Source organism: Urocitellus parryii, chromosome 2, assembly GCF_045843805.1.
Source record: "Urocitellus parryii isolate mUroPar1 chromosome 2, mUroPar1.hap1, whole genome shotgun sequence".
Classification (NCBI taxonomy): domain Eukaryota; kingdom Metazoa; phylum Chordata; class Mammalia; order Rodentia; family Sciuridae; genus Urocitellus; species Urocitellus parryii.
The window spans coordinates 9,743,722-9,763,775 of NC_135532.1; the positions used below are offsets into that span (position 1 = coordinate 9,743,722).

Genomic DNA, 20,054 nt, shown 5'->3' on the forward strand with positions numbered 1-20,054 from the left:
GTGGGAGGGTCATATTTGGAGAACAGAGACTCTGGGTTTCCCTCATCACTTGCCATTGAATAGAGGCTTGTCACTCCGTCCATTTGTTCTCAAGTGTCATTACTGGCTCCATTCTGGGTAAAACGAACCCAAGATTTGGGGGAATCATCAGTGCCTGTTTTCCAATAAAACCATATTTTCAAAAACAAGTGGGGGGGAAAAACACAAGTGGGGCCTGTGTTTGGCCTGAAGACCCCAGTTTACCTGCCCACTAGGTTAGATACTCAAGGTCACTTTAAGTTCTGAGGTTGTGATTCTGGCAAACCATCTGGGTCAATTCATTCCTTAGGTGTTGAGGAACAAGGTTCCCTCTTTCCTCCCCCTGATCCTTTCTTTCTGAAGGCAGAAGCCTGTCTTTGCACCTGCAAGTGGCCCATCAGGCTGTTCCCTAAACAAAGACATTTCCCCGAGCAGAGGAATGTCTTTGCTACTGTTAAGATAATAAGTACCCACAGATGGTGCTTCCATTTCAAAACCAACCACAACCTAAAAGGAGATACGAAATTTCTGTTTTAATTGAAGCATTTTTCTCGTCTCTGATTTGATGATCTACATTGGCAATGGTGCAAATTAATACTTAAGCTTCTGTTGGAACTGAACTGTTGTTAGTTTTGTTGTTGAGGTGGTGGTGGTTCTAAATATAGGCAGGAAAGATGAGGAAAAGACACATCAAATTCCTTATCTATCTCATTTTGGCAGCCCCAAAGAGTTTATATTTAAGCCCAAATTTAAATAAGCATTCTCATATTATCACTGCCAGTTTTGGAGAGTTTCACTGTCACAATCATCATATTAGCCAACTGTAGGAAAGCCATAAATCAGATTAGAGTGGCATTGGTAAGGACTTGGGGTCCCTTACTTTTAGTTCATTTCTTGCACTCTCCATTGCGTCTCAATCTGGAGGCCCACAGGTTTCCACCTTGGTCCACTCAATATTGAAGAAGACAAAAAAGTTTAAGAATTAATCAGAAAAAAAAAAAAAAAAAGAATCGCCACCATTAAAAGGAGATCTTATGTGGAAACCTGTATTTCTTACTTGGAAAAATTGAATCTACCAAAGGTCTAAGGCTTTTATTTTCACATCACAATTAGTCACTCCTAGACTGTTTGCATCAGTCTCTTGTTCTCCCCTGTACAGACCCTGAGTCGGGAGCCATTTGTTCTCATAATGGTGATGCCAGCTTGCTTCACTCCTGTGTCTGCCTGGTCATCACACACATTTGAGTTCATGGCTGCTGGTGTGCATAATTCCTGAGGATCTCATCAATTTCAATTATTTCAGGTTCCACTTATTGGACTTTTTCAATACTTTCTGACTCCCAAAAGCATATTGTAGGGTTCAAACACAAAACTATGATGGTATCTGTTATCAAGAACATTTTTTTTTGATAAATGAAACTTTTACAGGTCCTTTCTAAGGAAACACCTTTTAGAAATTAGCATCAAGGAAAAGCAAAGATTTTCTCTCTTAATTTTTATAACATATTGTCTTTCTCTTTTGGTCCCAGCTACCTTACTGTGATTCTGATAGTACTTGTCCTTTACTTGTGCTCTCGATTATATATATATTATGTTAGTACTACTAAATTGAATGCACACATAAGCTTATTCTACAAATAACTTTCTAGTTCACTTTGCAAGAGATTGGAAATCAAAACATCAGTGTTAAAGTGTCATTAACTTCTTAAAACCATCCTCCACATGAGAACAGATTTGCATTTAAAAGATACTAATAAGGCCTTGTGATTATTGCCTTGCTTGTTCAATAATACTATGTCTTTCTCCCACTTACAAGAGGTCTCATTTGTTTATCAATGTACAACACCCTTTAATCACATTTCTCCAACCCACCTTCCCATCCACATCATGTACCAGCTTGCCCCACAATGCCTCAGTGTAAACTAATCATAGTTCTCCAAATGTACCATTACAGGGCAGAGACCTAATGCACAGCTGTGCATCCATGGAGGTTCTCTCTCTTCACTGGTTCTTACGATCATGCCAGAAAGATCTCAGACATGTTGCTCAGAACAGCAGGCATGAATTTATGAGAAGTTGGGAAAAGGCAAAAGGGATGATCTCAAGGGAGAGAGTATGTCTTCGCAGAGAGGAGGAGGACAGCACACCCCTTCTGCCCACCAGTTTTATTGGGGCCCCAGGGAAGTTTCCAGAGTCCTTCCCAAATTCACCTCTTGATTTTTGACAGCAGGATGACATCAGACTTTCATGTCTCCACTGTGAATGAGCTAGATCACTTTGGCCGTGTTGATGAGTTCTCAGTGGAATCTGTTCTTGCAGATTTTATGGTTAGGGGGAAGTCATCTTTATCTCTCTGAGTTCTACGATCTGGTCTGTGTAAGGGTCATAAAAGTTCCCCCTTTGGGGGTAGACTGTGTCCTTTTCAGCTTTTTGGGATCTGCATTTCTCCTACAAGTATCAGGTTGTTTGCTCAGAAATGTAACATATCCTGTTGACTTAAGACAGGCAGGGCTGGAGGTCAATTGCTTTTAAAAAGAAAGTTCCTGGGAGAGAGAAACAAGGTAACCTACAGCCTAGGAACTGCACGGAGGCTTTGATAGCGATGCTTATGGAGTCAGACATTTTAAGAAAATCAAGTCCCCCAGTTTTGGCCTCAGCCCCTCAATCACTTTGTCACCCTTTGAATAGACCTCATCAAGATTTCTTTGTGAGGGTCTTGATGTTTTGGTTGCCAGAGTGATTGGGGATTGTGACATCGTTTCCTTGGTAAGGAAGGGTCTGTATTACCTGGTAGGGTGCAGCAAGATCTCCAAACAGCAGTTTTCCTTAAGGGGGATGGGAGTGATGGTGGCTTGGGCATGCTCTGACTTGCCAGGCCCCCATCTTCCAGGGGCTGGCTTGTCAGATAAGGCTCACTGTGGTCGTTAGTCACTCTTCCGTGTCCTTTCCTGCTCACCCAATACATGGCTGACCAGCTGCCAAACAGCAGCTCAGCATTCACTACCAGTTATCTTTCACGAGACCATTTACTCCACCTATAGTCACTGTAGTATTTTAAACACAAGTCTACCATAACAAAGGTTGCATTGTACTATCATTTTTTTTCTTTTGCTTCTGTTTTGTGTGTTTGTTATTGGGTTTTGGTCTGAATTGTTGTTGTTGTTGTTGTTGTTGTTACTGGAATTAAACCCAGGACACATTACCACTGAGTTCACTGAGTTACATCCCCAGCCTTTTTAATTTTTTTTTTTTTTGAGGCAGGGTTTCACTAAGTTGCTGAGGTAGCCCTTAAACTTGCAATCCTCCTGCCTCAGCCTCTATGTTGCTGGGATTATAGGCATGTGCCAACATGCCTGGCTGAGATGAATGGTTAACCTTATTCATTTTAGTTTATCTGGTGTTGAGCCCAATACTTGATATAAACACTGCGGTTGTGACTAATGATTTAGATTAATTTTGATTTGCTGAAATCTTTTTTTTTTTAAAGAGAGAGAGAGAGAATTTGTTTAATATTTACTTTTCATTTTTTTGTTGGATAGAACATCTTTATTTTTATTTTATGTGGTGCTGAGGATCGAACCCAGTGCCCCGCGCATGTCAGGCTAGCGTGTTGCCGCTTGAGCCACATCCCCAGCTCCTGAAATCTTAATAGAATTGAAATAACTGGTATGGAGTATATTTTTCTTAACCATAAGTAATAGAGAATTTATTTTAGAATAATTATCAAATGCTTACCATATGCCGAGTGCTCTTCTAATGTGTATTAATTTACTCAGTCCTTCCAATTTCCTTATTAGTCTGTGCTTTTTGTCCTCATTTTAGGGATAAGGAAACTGAAGCCCAAAGAGATTAAGCAATTTCCCCCAAGGACATGCGATCAATAAGGAGTTGGATCAGGGTTGAACTTGAAGATTCCATTTACATACTGAAAGGGCATGTGTGTGTGTGTGTGTGTGTGTGTGTGTGTGTGTGTGTGTGACATACAACACCAAAAAACAATAAATGACCTCAACTTTCATTAATTATATCAATTCTCTGAGAATGTTTTAGGAACAAATTATGTTCTTGAAGTTCTTGAAAAGTCTTGAGAAAATGTATTAGACAAAAATATCTTTGAATGCTGAGTGTGTATGTGTGTGTGTGTTGTGATGATTTATTCAGGGATATAGAGATGGCTGAAAATGTGTCAACCAGTCTCCACCATCATTATGGAAGCAGTACTTCTCCTTTGAAGATAAGAGAATTCGTAGCTGTGAAATCACAGGCGCAGCTCACAAAACCATGTTGTGGAATCAACTTTCTCAGAGTCCTAACACGCAGGTGTACATTTGAAAAGATGTAGTATCAGAAGACCTTAAGGTTTCTACTGGGAATAAACTACTTCTTCCCCATGAAGAGTCTTCATTGACATTTACCTTGAATTTGGTCAGTTCAGTGTAGAGACAGGGCCTTCCTAATTTGCTGAGGGTGCAAGCAGTACCCACCATGTTTTGCACATTACTCTAGGTGTGATCAGATAAGAATGAGAGTTAGACTCCCCTGTAGGTCTACATTTTCAAAGCTAGAGACCCTAGTATCTGTGAAGGATAGGAATCAGTGATCCCTCATTGAAGTCAGTCCCTGGCCAGGAACTTCATGTACCAGAAAGTAAATGCCAGCTCCCCTGGCCTCCACTGAGTGACCACCAGGTCAGCCTTTATCATCGCTCTCCTGACTGTAGCCCCCTGGCCTCTACTGAGTGACCGCCAGGTCAGCCTTTACCAAGCCACTCATGGCTGGTTTTGAAACAGATTTTAACTAGTAGATCCTAAGCTTAGATGCCTTGCCATGTCTTTATTAACAACAAAAAAAAAAAAAAAACAAGTGGCATGTCAAAGTCTAACTTATCTGTCCAAGGCTTAGTTTCCACCAACATGGTGTGTTTGTTAGTCTCTTAGGACAGGTTAGATTTATTGCATTCCATTTTTATTTTATTTTCCTCACCACTCATGTGTGAACATGCACTATTTTTTCAATTTTCCTCTGAGGGAGAGCTTAGATACTGACTCAGGAAGATTCTCACTGATCAGTGAGAGAACCAACAGAAGGATATTTGGAGAAGTGAAATTTAGTGCAAGGCCAAGACATTTGTTTGGATGGGATTTTATTTGAACCTGAGGTAACATCACCTAGAAGAAATGAGAAATGGAGATTTATGCAAATTCCTGTGGGAGGGGGCTAATCCTGTCTTCCGACTATTTTAATCTCATCAGTTGATCACTATATAGGTCACCTTTGTCCTAAAAAAGCATTGGTCATTAACAAAGTCTATTTCCTTTGTAAACTATTACACTCAGTGAATTGGTTAAAGTTATGAAGAACACCAAATAAATTATATCCTAATAACGACAAGATCTGATAATTCACACTTTTGGGGGAAACACCGAAAAAGAAAATTTCTATATGCAATTATGGGATATCCCTTATAATAGTTAGCATAAATTCAACTCTTAAAGATTCTATTTTTTAGCTCCTAAAGAATTCTTATAAGAACATATTTTTTTGAAGAAAAACTAAGGTTATTTCTGCAATGGTAAAATCTATTAAAGTGAAATGAAACCTTATATATATATTTCTTAAGTTCAGTTATAATTTTAAAAAGATCAGTGACAGTACAACTCTGTTTGCATCTGTAGTTTATATATTCATACAATAGCACAATGCTAAGCCTATTTAAAAATTGCTACAAAAACTGGCTAAGTGTCTTCCATATTCTGTAACTAGGAAGCTTGAATTTTGAGGTTATATTTAATAGAGGTCTATCAGAAATGCATGGAGTTTGCAACTTTATATATTTTATAAACATGCATGTCAGTATATTCATTACCATTCATTCTAAAATAAAAATGCTTATAAGTATATAGAATCATCTGTGAATATTTTTTATATTAATGATAATCATAAATTATCAAACTTTATGCTGTGCATCGATCTATGTACATTATGACATTGAGCCTAAAGTAATTTAACACTCTGTATACTTTTCAAAGATATTAGGTGGTTTTCAATCAGGGCAGCTTTTGATGTTTACCTTCAAGAGTTCCAAAGGGAATTTAGTGGAGGGCCAAGTGGAAGGCAAGGGTTGTAAACCCTGGAACTAGGTAATAATTTTCAGCTCTTGTCACTGTGACCAGCTAACATGACTCCTGGCTTCAACTGGTCATACAGCAATAGCTCCGATGACAACCTGTGTGCCAGCTGATTGTTACAATTTTGGTTCAGTTTGTTTCTTTGTAGGGAAAATACACCACCTTACAACACTGAGCTCCAAGGAACAACTGGCCACAATTAGGAGTATCAGATGATCATGTCCATGAAAATATGTCAATCATTATACAGTGTCTTAAGTATGTATTTATTTTTGTTCACTTTATTGTGAATATATGATGCTACTATAATCTCCCTGTTTTTGAACTACTCCTTTAGTGAAAATATTGAATTTGCTCACATCTTCTATTATTAAATAAAGGACATCCATAGTTTTGCCTGTAAATGCTGTATGTATTCACAATAGTATCAGATCTTTTCAATTCATTTGTATTGAAAACAACATGCAAACAATTCTCATGGGAGGAATAGGTATATCTAGGAATCCTTGCCATAGGGCAGACACTTCTACCATGTTGGATGAGTTTGGGGAGATTAAATTGAAAACACAGTGAAGTTTAGTTCCTTCCTCTAACTTTCTTCTCCTTTTCTCTCCACAGGAACTTTTTACACCTGAATGCAAGTTTAAAGAATCTGTTTTTGAAAACTATTATGTAATCTACTCATCCATGCTATACAGACAACAGGAATCTGGTAGAGCCTGGTTTTTGGGATTAAATAAGGAAGGGCAAGCTATGAAAGGGAACAGAGTAAAGAAAACCAAACCAGCAGCTCATTTTCTACCCAAGCCATTGGAAGGTGAGTGCTGTGTATGCATTTTCCCTATCCAATTCCTTCTTACATTGCAAAGTCAGCCCTCAGCCAGGCTGCAAGGAACCTTCGTGGAGTGTTGAAAATGCTCTTTCTGTTGATCGAGATGATGATAGCACAAATGACTACTCAAGTTGCTCATTTTTATTTGTGCAATTCATTGGTAGAGCTTATGTTCTTTTGAGCACGTGTGTGTGTGTGTGACATTTATTTTTCCATGTTGCAAATCCTCCCTGCCTGATTATTCTAATTTCTGAGTAGTTTTAACTAATTAATTGAAAAAAAAAATAAAATCAATGATAGTATTACAATTCTATAATGATAGTATATTAGAAAAATAAATTTTGCATATGGAATCAAAAGCATTGCCCATTTTGATATTATCCAGGTGGAGGTAATTACCTACTGGTGAATTATTATAATTACAGAAAATAAAGTAATAATAATTTGACTCTTAAAGATAGAATTTGTTGATGTTACATTATCTTCTTCCAAACTGCATAAATTATTATTCATTTACTAAATTGTTTTTCCTTTCTGAAAATAATTTATCCTCATTCACCTACATACAATGGAACCTTCACTTCTCATTTACTTTGATCAGATCGAAGGCACAGGCTATGAAGTTTTGTTAATTAGTTAACAACATCTGTACCTTTTTTCATTAATGATTATGTCAGAAGGGTCATTTACTTTTATCTATGTAATTTATTTGAGAACTACAAAAAAATATTGATTTGAGACTATTCAAAAGTGTTTTCTAAAAGAATAAATTAGAAAGGACAAAAGAGCTCACAACTCCCTCTGGTCAAGGTCCCTCAGGTTGCTAAAAACAGCTACCTGCACTAAAGGAACCAGAACCCCAGGCCCAGCCAGGGTCACACAGAAAGGCAATGGCCCTTCATAAGGTCATAGTAAGACCAAGACCTCTGCTGGCTGGGATAAGCCACAGCAAATCTGTAACATTGCTCTCAAGACCCTTGGCATTTTTTTAAAAAAGAAAAGTTCCAATCCCGTGGGTTTTTAAATATTATAATGATTGATTTTTTAAAAATCATATGAAATGTTTGGTGTCATTCTCATTTCTAGTTTTAAAGCCCATAATAATGTTTGGCTTTTAAAGAGCACTTAATGTCTATACTTGAAATAATTCTGTTCCTTTTTCTTCAAATTGATTGGTCTAAAATTGATGCTACAATTCTATGGGCTTCACAGGGTTATTCAGGGTTATTGACAGACTCTACTTGACTAAAATTTAGTTGGGCTCCTGTTTGGCCTCTAAGCCTTGACCTTGATGTCCTTGTGTCTGGCCTGCATTGTCAAGTTATATAAAGATTCTTGCTACATCAGAGAGAATCTCCCACCCTTACTATCTGACCACTCTTGATACCTTCCCCCCTCACCTGACCTCTAACACAACTAAAAAATATTTTTTAAAAAAGTGTGAGTTCTGATTAATCAGAATCCTTCCTATCCTTGATGCCTCTCCTATTAATATTTCCATCCACTGACCCCACCCCTGCTCCTGGGCCATGCTGTTTCCAGAATGAAGCCCAATTCTATGCTGAGGTCTCTTTCCCCCAGTGCAATAATTTCTGACTAAAACCTGTTTTCCTTACTTTAGAAGAAGTGTTTTCTATTCAAATACTTTTGTTTACTCTTCTGCAGAAGATCACATCTTAAGGAACTGCATCAAATACCTTAAGCAAGATTTTCTTCTTTATTTTTTATTTTTATTTTTATTACTACAGGAAAATCTTAGTCATCAAGAAAAAAAACACACTTGAGTTTTATAATCCATATTATCTATTGAGGAAAATGATAAGGATAATTTGAAATGTTGAGCTGTCAATTTGCCATGATCTATGAGGGGACAGTAAACTTTTTTTCCTGAATTTAGACAACCACTCTAGTTTGGCAATAATACCTTTATAATTTCAAAGATATTGACTTCCTGTCACTCTTAATTTACTTCTTGAACAATTCTTTGGAATCCAAACAATTAACTACCAGGTCCAATCTGTAAAATGAAAAATTATTCCAAAGTCTTACAATATGAGTGAATGATTCTCATTACATGGTAGATTATAGGGAAATTAGAGGAAAAAGAAGTTAAAGATTTCTAAGTTCTTCCCAACTAACATATCCATGATGTGGTTTTATTATTTCAAGGAACTTTTGGTACCATCAGACTAGCCAATATTCAAATGCAATTTACACAATTTAAAAACAGTCCATGGTAGCCCCACAAAGACCTGAGTTTTATTTCCATCTTGCTTTGTCTTTTCACTGATTTTATATTTTGAATATAGATCAAATTGACTAAATTGCTAAAACCTTGCTTCTTGACTGAATAAATGTAATAAAAACCAGAAGGTAAAATTTGGAAAGCAGTGATTTTGTATATTCCATAGGAAATATCTGAGGCTGTAATGGCATGGCATCATAACCTCAAGTGGGCAGGCAGTCTTGGGCTGAACTGTGCTATGTGAGTGTTGAGTGTATGTGTAAGGAAGAGCTGTTCAGCATGTTTTCAAATAATTAGGAGACCGAATTCCTCCAACAAAACAAGGGTGTAGGCACTGTAAAAACAGAGGTCATGGCAGCTGCCTTAATAGAGTAAAATTCATTTTAAATTCTCAAAACCCATACAGACTATAAATTATAGAATTGAAAATGTTAGGATAGATTAAGTACTTGGTTAATGATTGATATTCTAGGGCATTCATCTCTCTTACAGAACTTTGTAGATAATCAAAGTCAATGCTTTGAAACTACTACCACCCCATTCCATTCCCAGTGGGAGTTAGAGATTGAAATGTGCTTCCAGGATGTGGATTAGTTCCTCTTCCTACCTGGCCAAGTCATTTAATACAGGCTGCAAGACCCTTCATAGTTCCTTCAGTTGCTATCTTGCCGTTCTATGCCTCTGCCCTATGTCATCTATTATGAGATTTTAATAATGTATCAAAATGAGGCATAAAAATATAAATGCCACACAGTTGCCTTCAGAAATACAACCAGAGCTCTCTGGAAGGGCCCTGGTTTAAGGAAACGGAGTTCTTTGTGGTTGCTTTGTTTAGCTTTGAAGTCATCACAAGAGTGACTATTTTGCTTTTGAACCACTTGCCAGGAAAGTAATTTAATGATCTAGGGCATGAATGCCTCACCTCAAAATAACAAAATAATTGAAAGAAGTTCAAGTGTTGATAGTAGAATGCAGGGGAAAACTGTGTTTTCCCTTCTCTACCAGGATTAGTCTTGTGTACACACACACACACACACACACACACCCTTAAGGTCAAGGCCATTAGGTCCCACTTAATTTTTTCTCTTTGACAAATATAACCCAGAACGCGTGGAGCAGGTGAGGCCCCCCTGTTTGTGCATTGGAAATTGCTGCCTTAAAACCCAGAAGAATCGTGTGCGTTCTGGGCAGAGCGGTGGGCCGCTTGCTGGGGTCCGCGTGTCCGGGTGGGCCTCTCCTGCACGTCACCAGGCAACCTTTCCTCTCCCTCCTCCTCTCTTCCCGCCACTAGTTGCCATGTACCGAGAACCATCTTTGCATGACGTGGGCGAGACGGTCCCGAAGGCTGGGGTGACGCCGAGTAAAAGCACAAGCGCGTCTGCCATCATGAATGGAGGCAAACCAGTGAACAAGAGCAAGACCACATAGCCAGACCCTCAGGTGTTGTGACTTACCCGTCCCGAGCGAGCGCAGGTGAGCGATTTATCCCCACCAGACACTCCTGCTCCCGTGCCCACGAGCGGAGCGGCGGGACGCAAGCAGATGCCTGCCCCTGGCCGTCTCGGAACTTCTCTGTTGCAAGTGGATAAATCCCAACCTGTGGCGCCCCCCCACACGGGAAGACACCTGGATTACCAGCCAAACTCAGACCATGGAATGCCCTACCAGATATGGAATGCCTTTTTAATCTCTTTTCTGTGACTGTGACACTTCATGTGAATGACATACTTCACAAGTACACTCGATACCTTGCCTGCTGACAGCTACCCGTAACCCTTTTTGAGTCCTGTTTCAGCGAGATCCATGTGTTTAAGTTCGATTTTGTAGCACACGAATAATATTGAGTAATTTCTAGTTAGATGCTGTAAACCTGTGCTATTATGGATTTCTCTTCTCCCCGTTTTTACAGGGCTGCTCGCTCCACTGTCTGTGACCTTTTGCAGGGGTTGTGTTCCTGGAGATCTTGCGTGTGGTAGTTGGCTTAGTTCGGAGAGCAATCAGGGAATCAGGAAGCCTTCTAAACCTATTATTACAAATTGCACCTATAAAGATTAAGATCGTTGTCTCTGGCTCACATAACCGATTGATTAAACACACATATACACTCTATCCAGTAGCAGATACTGCGCTCCCAGGGTCGGCATTGCCTGGGTGGGAAGAGGTCAAACACAATCCATGGGACGGTCTCTAAGGGACGTGTTTGACACCCCCTCTAGTTTCTGTGTGTGTGTGTGTGTTTTCTACATATCACAAGCTTACTGGTAATGGTAACATTTGCCTTGCCCAGCGAGCAAGACCCACTGGTTTTTGAGAAAGTGGGTCCAAAGAATTCTGTAGGCCTTGTAGGCCTGATTAAGGTTCATTTTTCATCTATTAATCCTCATTATTGGGAAAAAAAAGGAAAATAATAACAACCAAAACAACAACAACAACAAGGAGAAATCAATCATGACAACTTACATGAAATGCGCTACCTAAGTCCATGTCCGATCTCCTCCTTCCTGTTTTTAATGAACCGAATTTAATGCCACCTGTTTGGGGCTGCCACTCATCCTCAGCCGAGCATGGGCCAGGCCGCTGGGCTGTTGTGTTCCTTTCTGCAGCAGCAGTGCAAACGTTAGTTATAAATTAGACTTTAATATTTTTGGTGTTTAATGACAAGTTTTTAAACTGGACATATTAGGAAAAAAATATTTTTTTTAGCTCAGCATGCTGAGTCCAGTACTGTGGACCTCACCAGTACATACCTCTAACTCAGCTCTTCGGGGCACCCATTGCCCAAAGGCTGGGTTAGAGGTGCCTTGCCATGATCTCAGAATACCGTCTGTTGAATTATCCTAGATGCAAATAAAGGCAAACCAACACACTCCAACATCAGGTTTTACACCATTCCATATATTTGCTTTTTTTTTTTTAATTTTGCTTTCTTGATTTCTTTTTTGATTGAATACCACTAATCTCTGAGTTTAGGGAAGACAACTGGTAAGAAGGCCGTGAATCGTTGAATACATATTGAAAATTCCATGCAAAATGTTCAATATTGGATATAAAGAGCTTTAAAATGTTTAATACTAAACTGTTTGGAAATATATTTGTTAACTCTGTGTACACTTAATAAAATTCAATGTTTCTTCTCAGAAGAGTTGAGACCAAATTGAACCTCATTTATAGAAAACAGTATGTGGGAATCAATGTACCAGCCTCTTGCTGTAATTTCCATGTGGAAGGATGACCCGGTTACCATCTTACCCCAGCTGCACTGTGGGGACTGGGAAATTATCTTGTCACCGCTTTCATACATCGCCATGACAGCCCTTACCCAGCATTGAAATTTTTTTGGCCTGCTTAGCTGATTAAAGGTTCAGTACAAATTTAACTGTTTATGCTTATTTCATTTTCACGTTAGATTCCACTTTAATAAATAAAGAATTAGCATACTGTTTGAGTAGATTTATTGTCAATAATGCTAAATTACAAAGACAAAAAAAATGATTCTTTGACCATTCTTGATTTGGTATACCCCATTTTAAAGCCTACTGTTTTTAACAAGATGTGCTAAACTGTATTAAACAAATTCCATTAATTAATTATTTAGGGAAGACAGGTATCCCATAATATGTGGCAAACAATGAATAGCTTGTAATTCCAATTAGACAGGCTTATAGACACGCGTAAACCATCACACACACACACACACACACACACACACACACACACACACCCCAAACAGCCCCACCTATTTGTTTTTGGCCATCTGTCCTACTTGCTAGTTTCTTCGACCCCACAAGCCTGTTTACTGGTTATAATGAAGACAAGATTTATTTTTGTAAATGATGAAGATTTATGTAAATGTCGTACCTTACCTCTGTTTTGTTTTTTATGGGTTGTCTATAAGGGCATTTATCACTATGACTAGATGTCAAAATACTTTCTTCTAACACGTGTTTAGACGTATTGCAGAGGGTCTTTGCTATTTGTAATTTAGTTGGATCATTACTTTGTGTCTGGGCTCACCTGTTGCATGGGAAGAGGACAGCACTGACGAACTGCATGCAGTAGGACCTGTGACCAAGAACTGTTGGTATGTAGAACTCGATTGACATACAGAGTTTGTCTGCACTGTACAGTTTCTGTGTTTATTATCATCTGTTGTATTCGCAAATACAACATATTGAATAAAATATTTATATGAAGGCATTCAAAAAAAAAACATTAAACAATTTTATGTAACAAAATGGAATCGCGTCACCCACAAATATAGAGCAATGTCATGTAAATAAGTTGGTAAACACAATTTCTCCCTTTTACCATGCCAAAGAAAATTTTAGCTCTTTGATAATACCTCTCTTGCTATTCTTCCAGGATAAGACTCCACCATTTTTTTTCCCTCAGAAATTAAGTTTGCTATTATCAAGTACAATCTGTCACTATTGATGTTCTGTATAGTAAATATGATGGAATTCATTTGTACTAATAGATCGTGTGTTTTGTACCTCCATGTACATACGTCCATTGTTTCATGTCCCCATAAAATCCCATTCCTTCTGCATGCATATCTGGCGTGGGAGGCTCTTTCTACTGATTTGTTATGGTAGCTGATTGCTTTGCCCATCCCTCAACAATGCTCAGAAATGTTCATTGCTTTGTTATTTCAAGTGACATTATTTCTGTTTTCTAATAAGTTTACTTTGTAAAATTTGCTACCACTTTACTTAGAAAAATCATAGAAGACAGGCAAATAGTCCACAGTATAAAGGTAAAATGGAACTGATCATCATTTCATTATGAATCCTGGAGAATTTGGACATCTGCACTCTAAACATTTGCTTGTCCTGAGTGTTTTGGAGTGGGGAGTGTAAGGAGGTCAAGATGGGCCACAAGGACTCCTGTTCCAGTCCTTCGAATTGTCCTGTTGACAAGTAAGCAGAGTTTCCTTATCACTCTGGCCACCTGCCTAAACAGTTTTTTGTTTTGTGGTTTTTTTTTTTATTAGGATGATCAATATCAAATTTGGTTCTTCATTTAAAAAAAAAAGAAAAAAGAAAAAGAAAAAACGCTTTCTTTCTTGTTCAAGTTAGACACGTATTATTTCATTTAAAGTTTTCTTCCTAATGTAACAGGGATGATTACTATTTGATATCTCCCCAAGAAGAAGAGACACCAAACTGGCTAAGGTTCAGTTTAGAAGGAGGCAAAAATTATTTTCAATTTTGTTTTAGAAAAAGACTATATGCAGGGGAAACACTTAAGCTAAGTGCTCTTTATATTACAAGATGCAGTCATATTAAAATCTAGAATGTATATCATATTACCTTGGAGTCAAAGCTTAAGTTTCCTAGTTTATGAGGTGACATGGAGGGTCAGTTGACTCTCTAATGCCAAGTAGGGTTTCAAAGTTTTGACAGTGAATTTTCCAACCAAGGCTGACTTTTATTTTTGTTTGTTTCCCATTTCATTTTGATATTCAAGTGACATCATTTCTGTTTTCTAATAAGTTTACTTTGTAAAATTTGCGCCACTATACTTGGAAAAGTAATAGAAGACAGGCAAACGGTCCATACTATAAAGGTAAAACGGAACTGATCATCATTTCATTATGCATCCTGGAGAGTTTGGACATTTGTACTCTAAACATTTGCTTGTCCTGAGTCTTATTCTGATGTCTCTTGGAAAAGACTGTTTGCCCTTGAGGTAGGTTAGACAAGTCCTTCCAATGTGCTACTAGAATCTAGACTGAGCTCAAGGAGTCCAGAAAGGAAGCAGGTGTAGAGATTCTCCCCTAGTGTTTTAGGTCTTTGGTTGGTTTCTATTAAGCCCTGTGGAAAAATTTTTCAGGGATGGAAAGCAGGGTTGCAACCCAGCACTGTTGGTGAACTTGGTGCCTCCTCTCCAATTGATGTTAATCCCACTGTAACTTTTCAAAAGCGTGAACAAACCAATAAGATTTGCTTACTGTCTCCCACCCACCACAAATTTATTCTTATCTTTCCTTCCTTTTCTTTTTTTAGGAGTTAGTAATGGAATCAAAAATCAAAGAATAAAGAAATATAAAGTCACTCTTAAGGAGGGTAGAAGTAATGTCTTCATATGTAACTTTTCCTCCAATCTAAAATATGTAAGTTCAGTGACTTCTTTATAGATATACTGAGGTTGGCACTATTACAGCCCAAATCACACATGTATGTAAACACCTGTACACACATGAAATGTTAATAGCAGACAGAAAGAAATTAAAAGATGATATTTCTCTTTTCATAGAGAAAGCATTCGTTAGAGTTTCGGTACCAGATGATTAATGCTATAACTCAGTTTGGTTCTGTAATAGGTAACTAAATGGACTCCAGAAAATGACAAACCATAACATATTTATATATTAATTCAAAAATCAGGATAAATCATTTTCAACTTTATGAGATAATTATTTCACAATATCTAAACTTTTACTTGGAATACATAAATGCCAAGAGCATTTTTGATGCTTTTCTTATGTGAAAATATGAAACAGGCGACATTTTTATTGTACTTGCTGTCCATGAAAAGGAATAATAGTGTAGAGAGAATTAAAAGAAAAAGAAACAACTGAGATTATGTGATGAGCCACAGGAATCTAAATGTAATGCCGGAGGAGCACAGTTTGGCAAACCACTTCTCAGCTGTGAGAGTCCAGCGTGGGTCTGCTCTGGAGCCCTGGAGCTCAGAATGAATTTTCATCTTTTTATGGTTTCAAAGTATTGAACGCAATCAAAGAAGTACATGCAATAGAGATGTATGTGGCCCACAAGGTCAAATATATTTGTTATCCAGTCCTTCATAGAAAGCTGAACTCTGCAACATGGGAATTTGAAGGGCATCTGTTCTAAGATGGGTAGATAATGTAATCAAGTCCATTGTCCATCATCAAATAAGTCATCAAGATCCTGATGAAAAACTAAGATAGGTTTGTTTGAGGCTTACAATATTTATGGAGAGGAGAAGAAAGAATATAATCATATCATTTCTCCATTATTTGTATTTCCCTTATCTTACAGAACTGACATGCTCAGTAATAGAGACACAATTAATATGGCTGAACTCCTTAATCTCAGGATAGAGATAACAATTTTATAAGTCTATGAAATAATAAGAACATTATTAATACTCAAAAAATTAGCACCAGTTAAATTTTCTCTTAAAATAATTTTCAATATTAAATTTTGAAGTAATAAAGCAGATGCATATTTTCCTTATTTTTTGGTGGTAAGCCCAAGCCATGATTCTAGAATATTTACATCAACATAAAATTTCCAAGTAAAAATTTTCATCTGAAAATAATACATAAATGATTTTGCTACATCACTTTAGGATTTTACAAAATAATTCACATTTAGAAGAAAAAAGTGTTTTTTTAGCTCTAAATAATTAAAGATTGCCTAAACTAATGTGTGTAAGTAGAATTAACTGTATATATGTAAGGAAAGCCCCAATTATTGTACATTTTCATAATTCAATGTGAATTTCATACAAAGCAAAGTTTCACCATTAAGAAAATAAACATTTTGTTCCTATCACTGACTGAATATTTGTAATTTCTATTTAAGCCACTTCTAGATTTTGGAGGGAATCCTCTACTGAGCTTTTAAGATAAGTGCCTTTTATTTTTTATTTTTATTTTTATTTTTTGCAGTACCAGTTCTTTACATAACCCTATACTTCCTTAGGAAAGAAGTCTTTTAAGAAAAATGAATGCATATTTCAGGCCCATCCTATTTCTAACTAAATATTGTTTGGTTTTTTTCCCAAAAGGCCACATTACCATGGATTAATTTAAGTAGTTAAAAAAATCGGATTTTTTGTACCTGTAACCCCTGGCTAGGTTTTAAAATGTGATCTCTTAGTTCTAGGAACCTAAAATGGATATCCCTGAATAATAATACTTTTTTGTGGTTAATTTTCAGTAGGAAAATATATTCTGACACAGAGTATAAACAACTTATGTCATTATTTATTAAAACTTTAAAATTGTACATTTTTCATAATTTCTTCTTTTATCTTAAGAGAATCTTCTTTTGTGAGTTTAAAGTGAGAGTAGACAAATGACTTAATGGCTAAAAATGACCAGTCTTTTTCTCTTCCAAAGGACTCCAGATTTGGTGATTCCTCCAAACAACATCAGACCTTAAATGTATTCATCTTCATTGTCCCCACCCAGAAATGTGGAGTGATATGGAATCCTAGAAAAATCAGGTTTCCATGAGAATATATCTTTTCTTTATAATTCTATTGAGGTCTTTCCTGTGTAGGGACAAAGAGTTCTAAAAACAGCACCATCAGCACTTCCTAAGTCCAGCACACGTGGCATTTGGAGTCACAACATTCTTTGCTGTGGGGATGGTCCTGTGTACTGCAGGGGTGGCACAGGATTCCTGGCCTCTGCCCGCTAGATTCCCATAGTACACTTTCTACCCCCGCCCCAAATTGACTATCATAATTCTCATCATAATGCCTCTGGGTGGCAAAAGTTCCCATGCTGAGAACCACTGGTGAAAGAAAAATTCTTTCAGTGTTTTTTATATCAGAGTTGGTTTAACGCATTTTTAATGGGTACCCAGATTTCATTCAGGCGGTCAGAAATAGAAAAACATACAATAGTGTGTTTAACCTGTCCTAGTGGCGATTATACATGACTTCCTTTGCATTATGCATTCTAATTGCCTAGAAAAAATAAGAATCCAGTCTTTGCTTATGGAGTTGTCAAGGATATTCTGTGCCAAGCCAGATTTCACACGCATTCCCATTCCATCCGTCCCAGCATTCACAGTTTCCACAGCTACATATTCCATTCCCTGCAATAAAACACACATAGGCAGCATGATCAAAATGCACCCAAACACACTATTATAAACCAGAAAGCCCATGAGAAAACTGTTTGACTTATTCTCTCTAGATACAATGCAGAGAGGATAGTAGTAGCAATGATCTTACTACTACATCTTATTAAGCAACCAAAAAGAAATCTGATCTTTCAAAGAATTCAGGCCATCTATTTGGTGCCTTGATCTATGAATCAAATGGCAACCATCCTGAGTCACTCCAACTGGGCTACCATGTCACAACTGTGTTATCCAGTTATATCTGACCTAAAGCATCAAACTCCTTGACAGGCCAAGGGGTCAAGTATCCCAGGACTCTTATGTAGCAGGAAGGGGCAAAAATGACGTCTGCTTTAGTGACATACACAAACATCCCTCTCTGCCTTCAGCTAGAGGTGAGGACAGCAGATCGGCATGTCCTCATTTCCCTGTAACTTGCTCAACTAAAGTGTATCTTAGGACTCAATTAGGGCCCCAATGGCTAGTCCACAGCAAGCTTTTCTTACACCTTGGCCCTGCCTCTCCGCCCCATTCACACAGACACATACATCCAGTCCCCTGGAAAGAATCCAGCACATCAAGGAGGGGCACCTGGGTCCTGTGTAAAATAACACACCATCTCCTACACGATGCTCAAAATAAAATTGCCATCAAGTGGTTTCTTTTCTCTTTTCAATATATAACTGCATATGTATGAGTTTGTAGGGTGGGTTACCTTGTGGGAATTTCACAATGATCATATGATCGGGTTTCGTTCTTTTGTATTCTTCTAGGCCTGGGAATAATGCCAATGCTCATTAAAAATGCCCACTTCCTCTTTCAGTCATTTCATATTAACAGTTGTCCCTTAATTATACGGAAGCTGTCCTGTCTGGTCACCTAAAGCATTGTTGGCAGGTGTCCCCCAGCTCTATTGCAGACTGTGGTGTAGAACAATTAGAAGAGCTCAATACTGCACCTGTACAAATGAGACCGTCATGTTTGTCGCAGTCTCTGTCATCACAGTCGCAAAATTCCCCTGAAACGTACCATTCTTCAGCAGAACAGATGCACTTTCCACAATGGCAAGAACCTGAAACCACAAAGGGCATTACTCACTGTCACCAAATAACCGGGGGTTTCCATCTAGAATAGAATATCGTTGACACACTGACAATAGGCTTCTAATAACCTATCTTCCAAAGGTAAAAGTTTATTGAATAGCTGGCTTCTCGGAGGGGAGCTTACTTACTGTAATTCATAAAGGTCATCCCGGAAAGCCTTCATTATGGATCTAGACAGTTGCAATTAGCCTTGAACAAATGTCCCGAGGCCCAGTCTGGTTGAAATGTCAATGAGAGCCGAACTGGCTGCTTCTTATAGATGGTCTCCCATAAAGGTGTTCAAAAATAGTTTTTTTTTTCTCCTGAATTGAATCATGTTTTTTAACGTGCCCGTTCTTTAATGGAATCTAATAGTAAATTCTATTAAATGAGGATTTGTCTTATGACTAAAATAACCACTTAGATACTTGGCTAATAATTTTGGATTTTTGTTTCCATGAGATTCTCAGCGTAGTAATGGTGAACACCTGCATGTTCGGTGGCCCATTACAGTGCTAACATGCACACACAGGCATGTGTATGCTCGATTTATCAGATGTCACCCTCAGGATTTCCTGCTAGAATATAGACTAGCTATAAACCTTCAAAATCTTGAGACTATGGGGCTCTAGGTTCTATAAATTTTCCCACTATTTCACCCATTTCTCCTCTTTTTGCCTCCTGTCTAATTTTAACAATTTACTGCATGCTTATTAAAATATTTTATGGTACCGAGAAATAATTTAATTAATGGAATATTTAAAATCAAGGAAAACCTTTGAGTTCAGTGATATTCCAAAGAGAAGAGTGTTCTCAGTTTAACCATCTTTCATGATGGGTTGAAAACACCTACCCAGGGCACCACATTCCACCACAGCAAGAAAGATGACTTTAAAATTG

At 37.8% G+C, this 20,054-nt stretch overlaps 2 protein-coding genes across 4 annotated transcripts in view; one reads left to right on the forward strand and one right to left on the reverse strand.

The window, feature by feature from the left end:
* Fgf14 (fibroblast growth factor 14) overlaps nt 1-10,651 on the forward strand; it is a 629,845-nt gene extending 619,194 nt beyond the window's left edge. For all 3 annotated transcript variants that reach the window (XM_026399828.2, XM_026399842.2, XM_026399836.2), the window contains 2 exons: nt 6,765-6,963; nt 10,515-10,651. In XM_026399828.2, coding sequence (XP_026255613.1) covers nt 6,765-6,963; nt 10,515-10,651 — 336 coding nt within the window. The remainder of the gene's footprint in view (nt 1-6,764; nt 6,964-10,514) is intronic.
* Nucleotides 10,652-17,299: 6,648 nt separating this feature from the next.
* Nucleotides 17,300-20,054, reverse strand: part of Itgbl1 (integrin subunit beta like 1) — a 217,110-nt gene continuing 214,355 nt past the window's right edge. Inside the window, exons 10-11 of the mRNA XM_026399743.2 lie at nt 19,031-19,144; nt 17,300-18,045 (exon numbers count right to left, since the gene is read on the reverse strand). Of these exons, the coding sequence (XP_026255528.2) occupies nt 17,954-18,045; nt 19,031-19,144 (206 nt within the window). The 3' untranslated portion in view covers nt 17,300-17,953. The remainder of the gene's footprint in view (nt 18,046-19,030; nt 19,145-20,054) is intronic.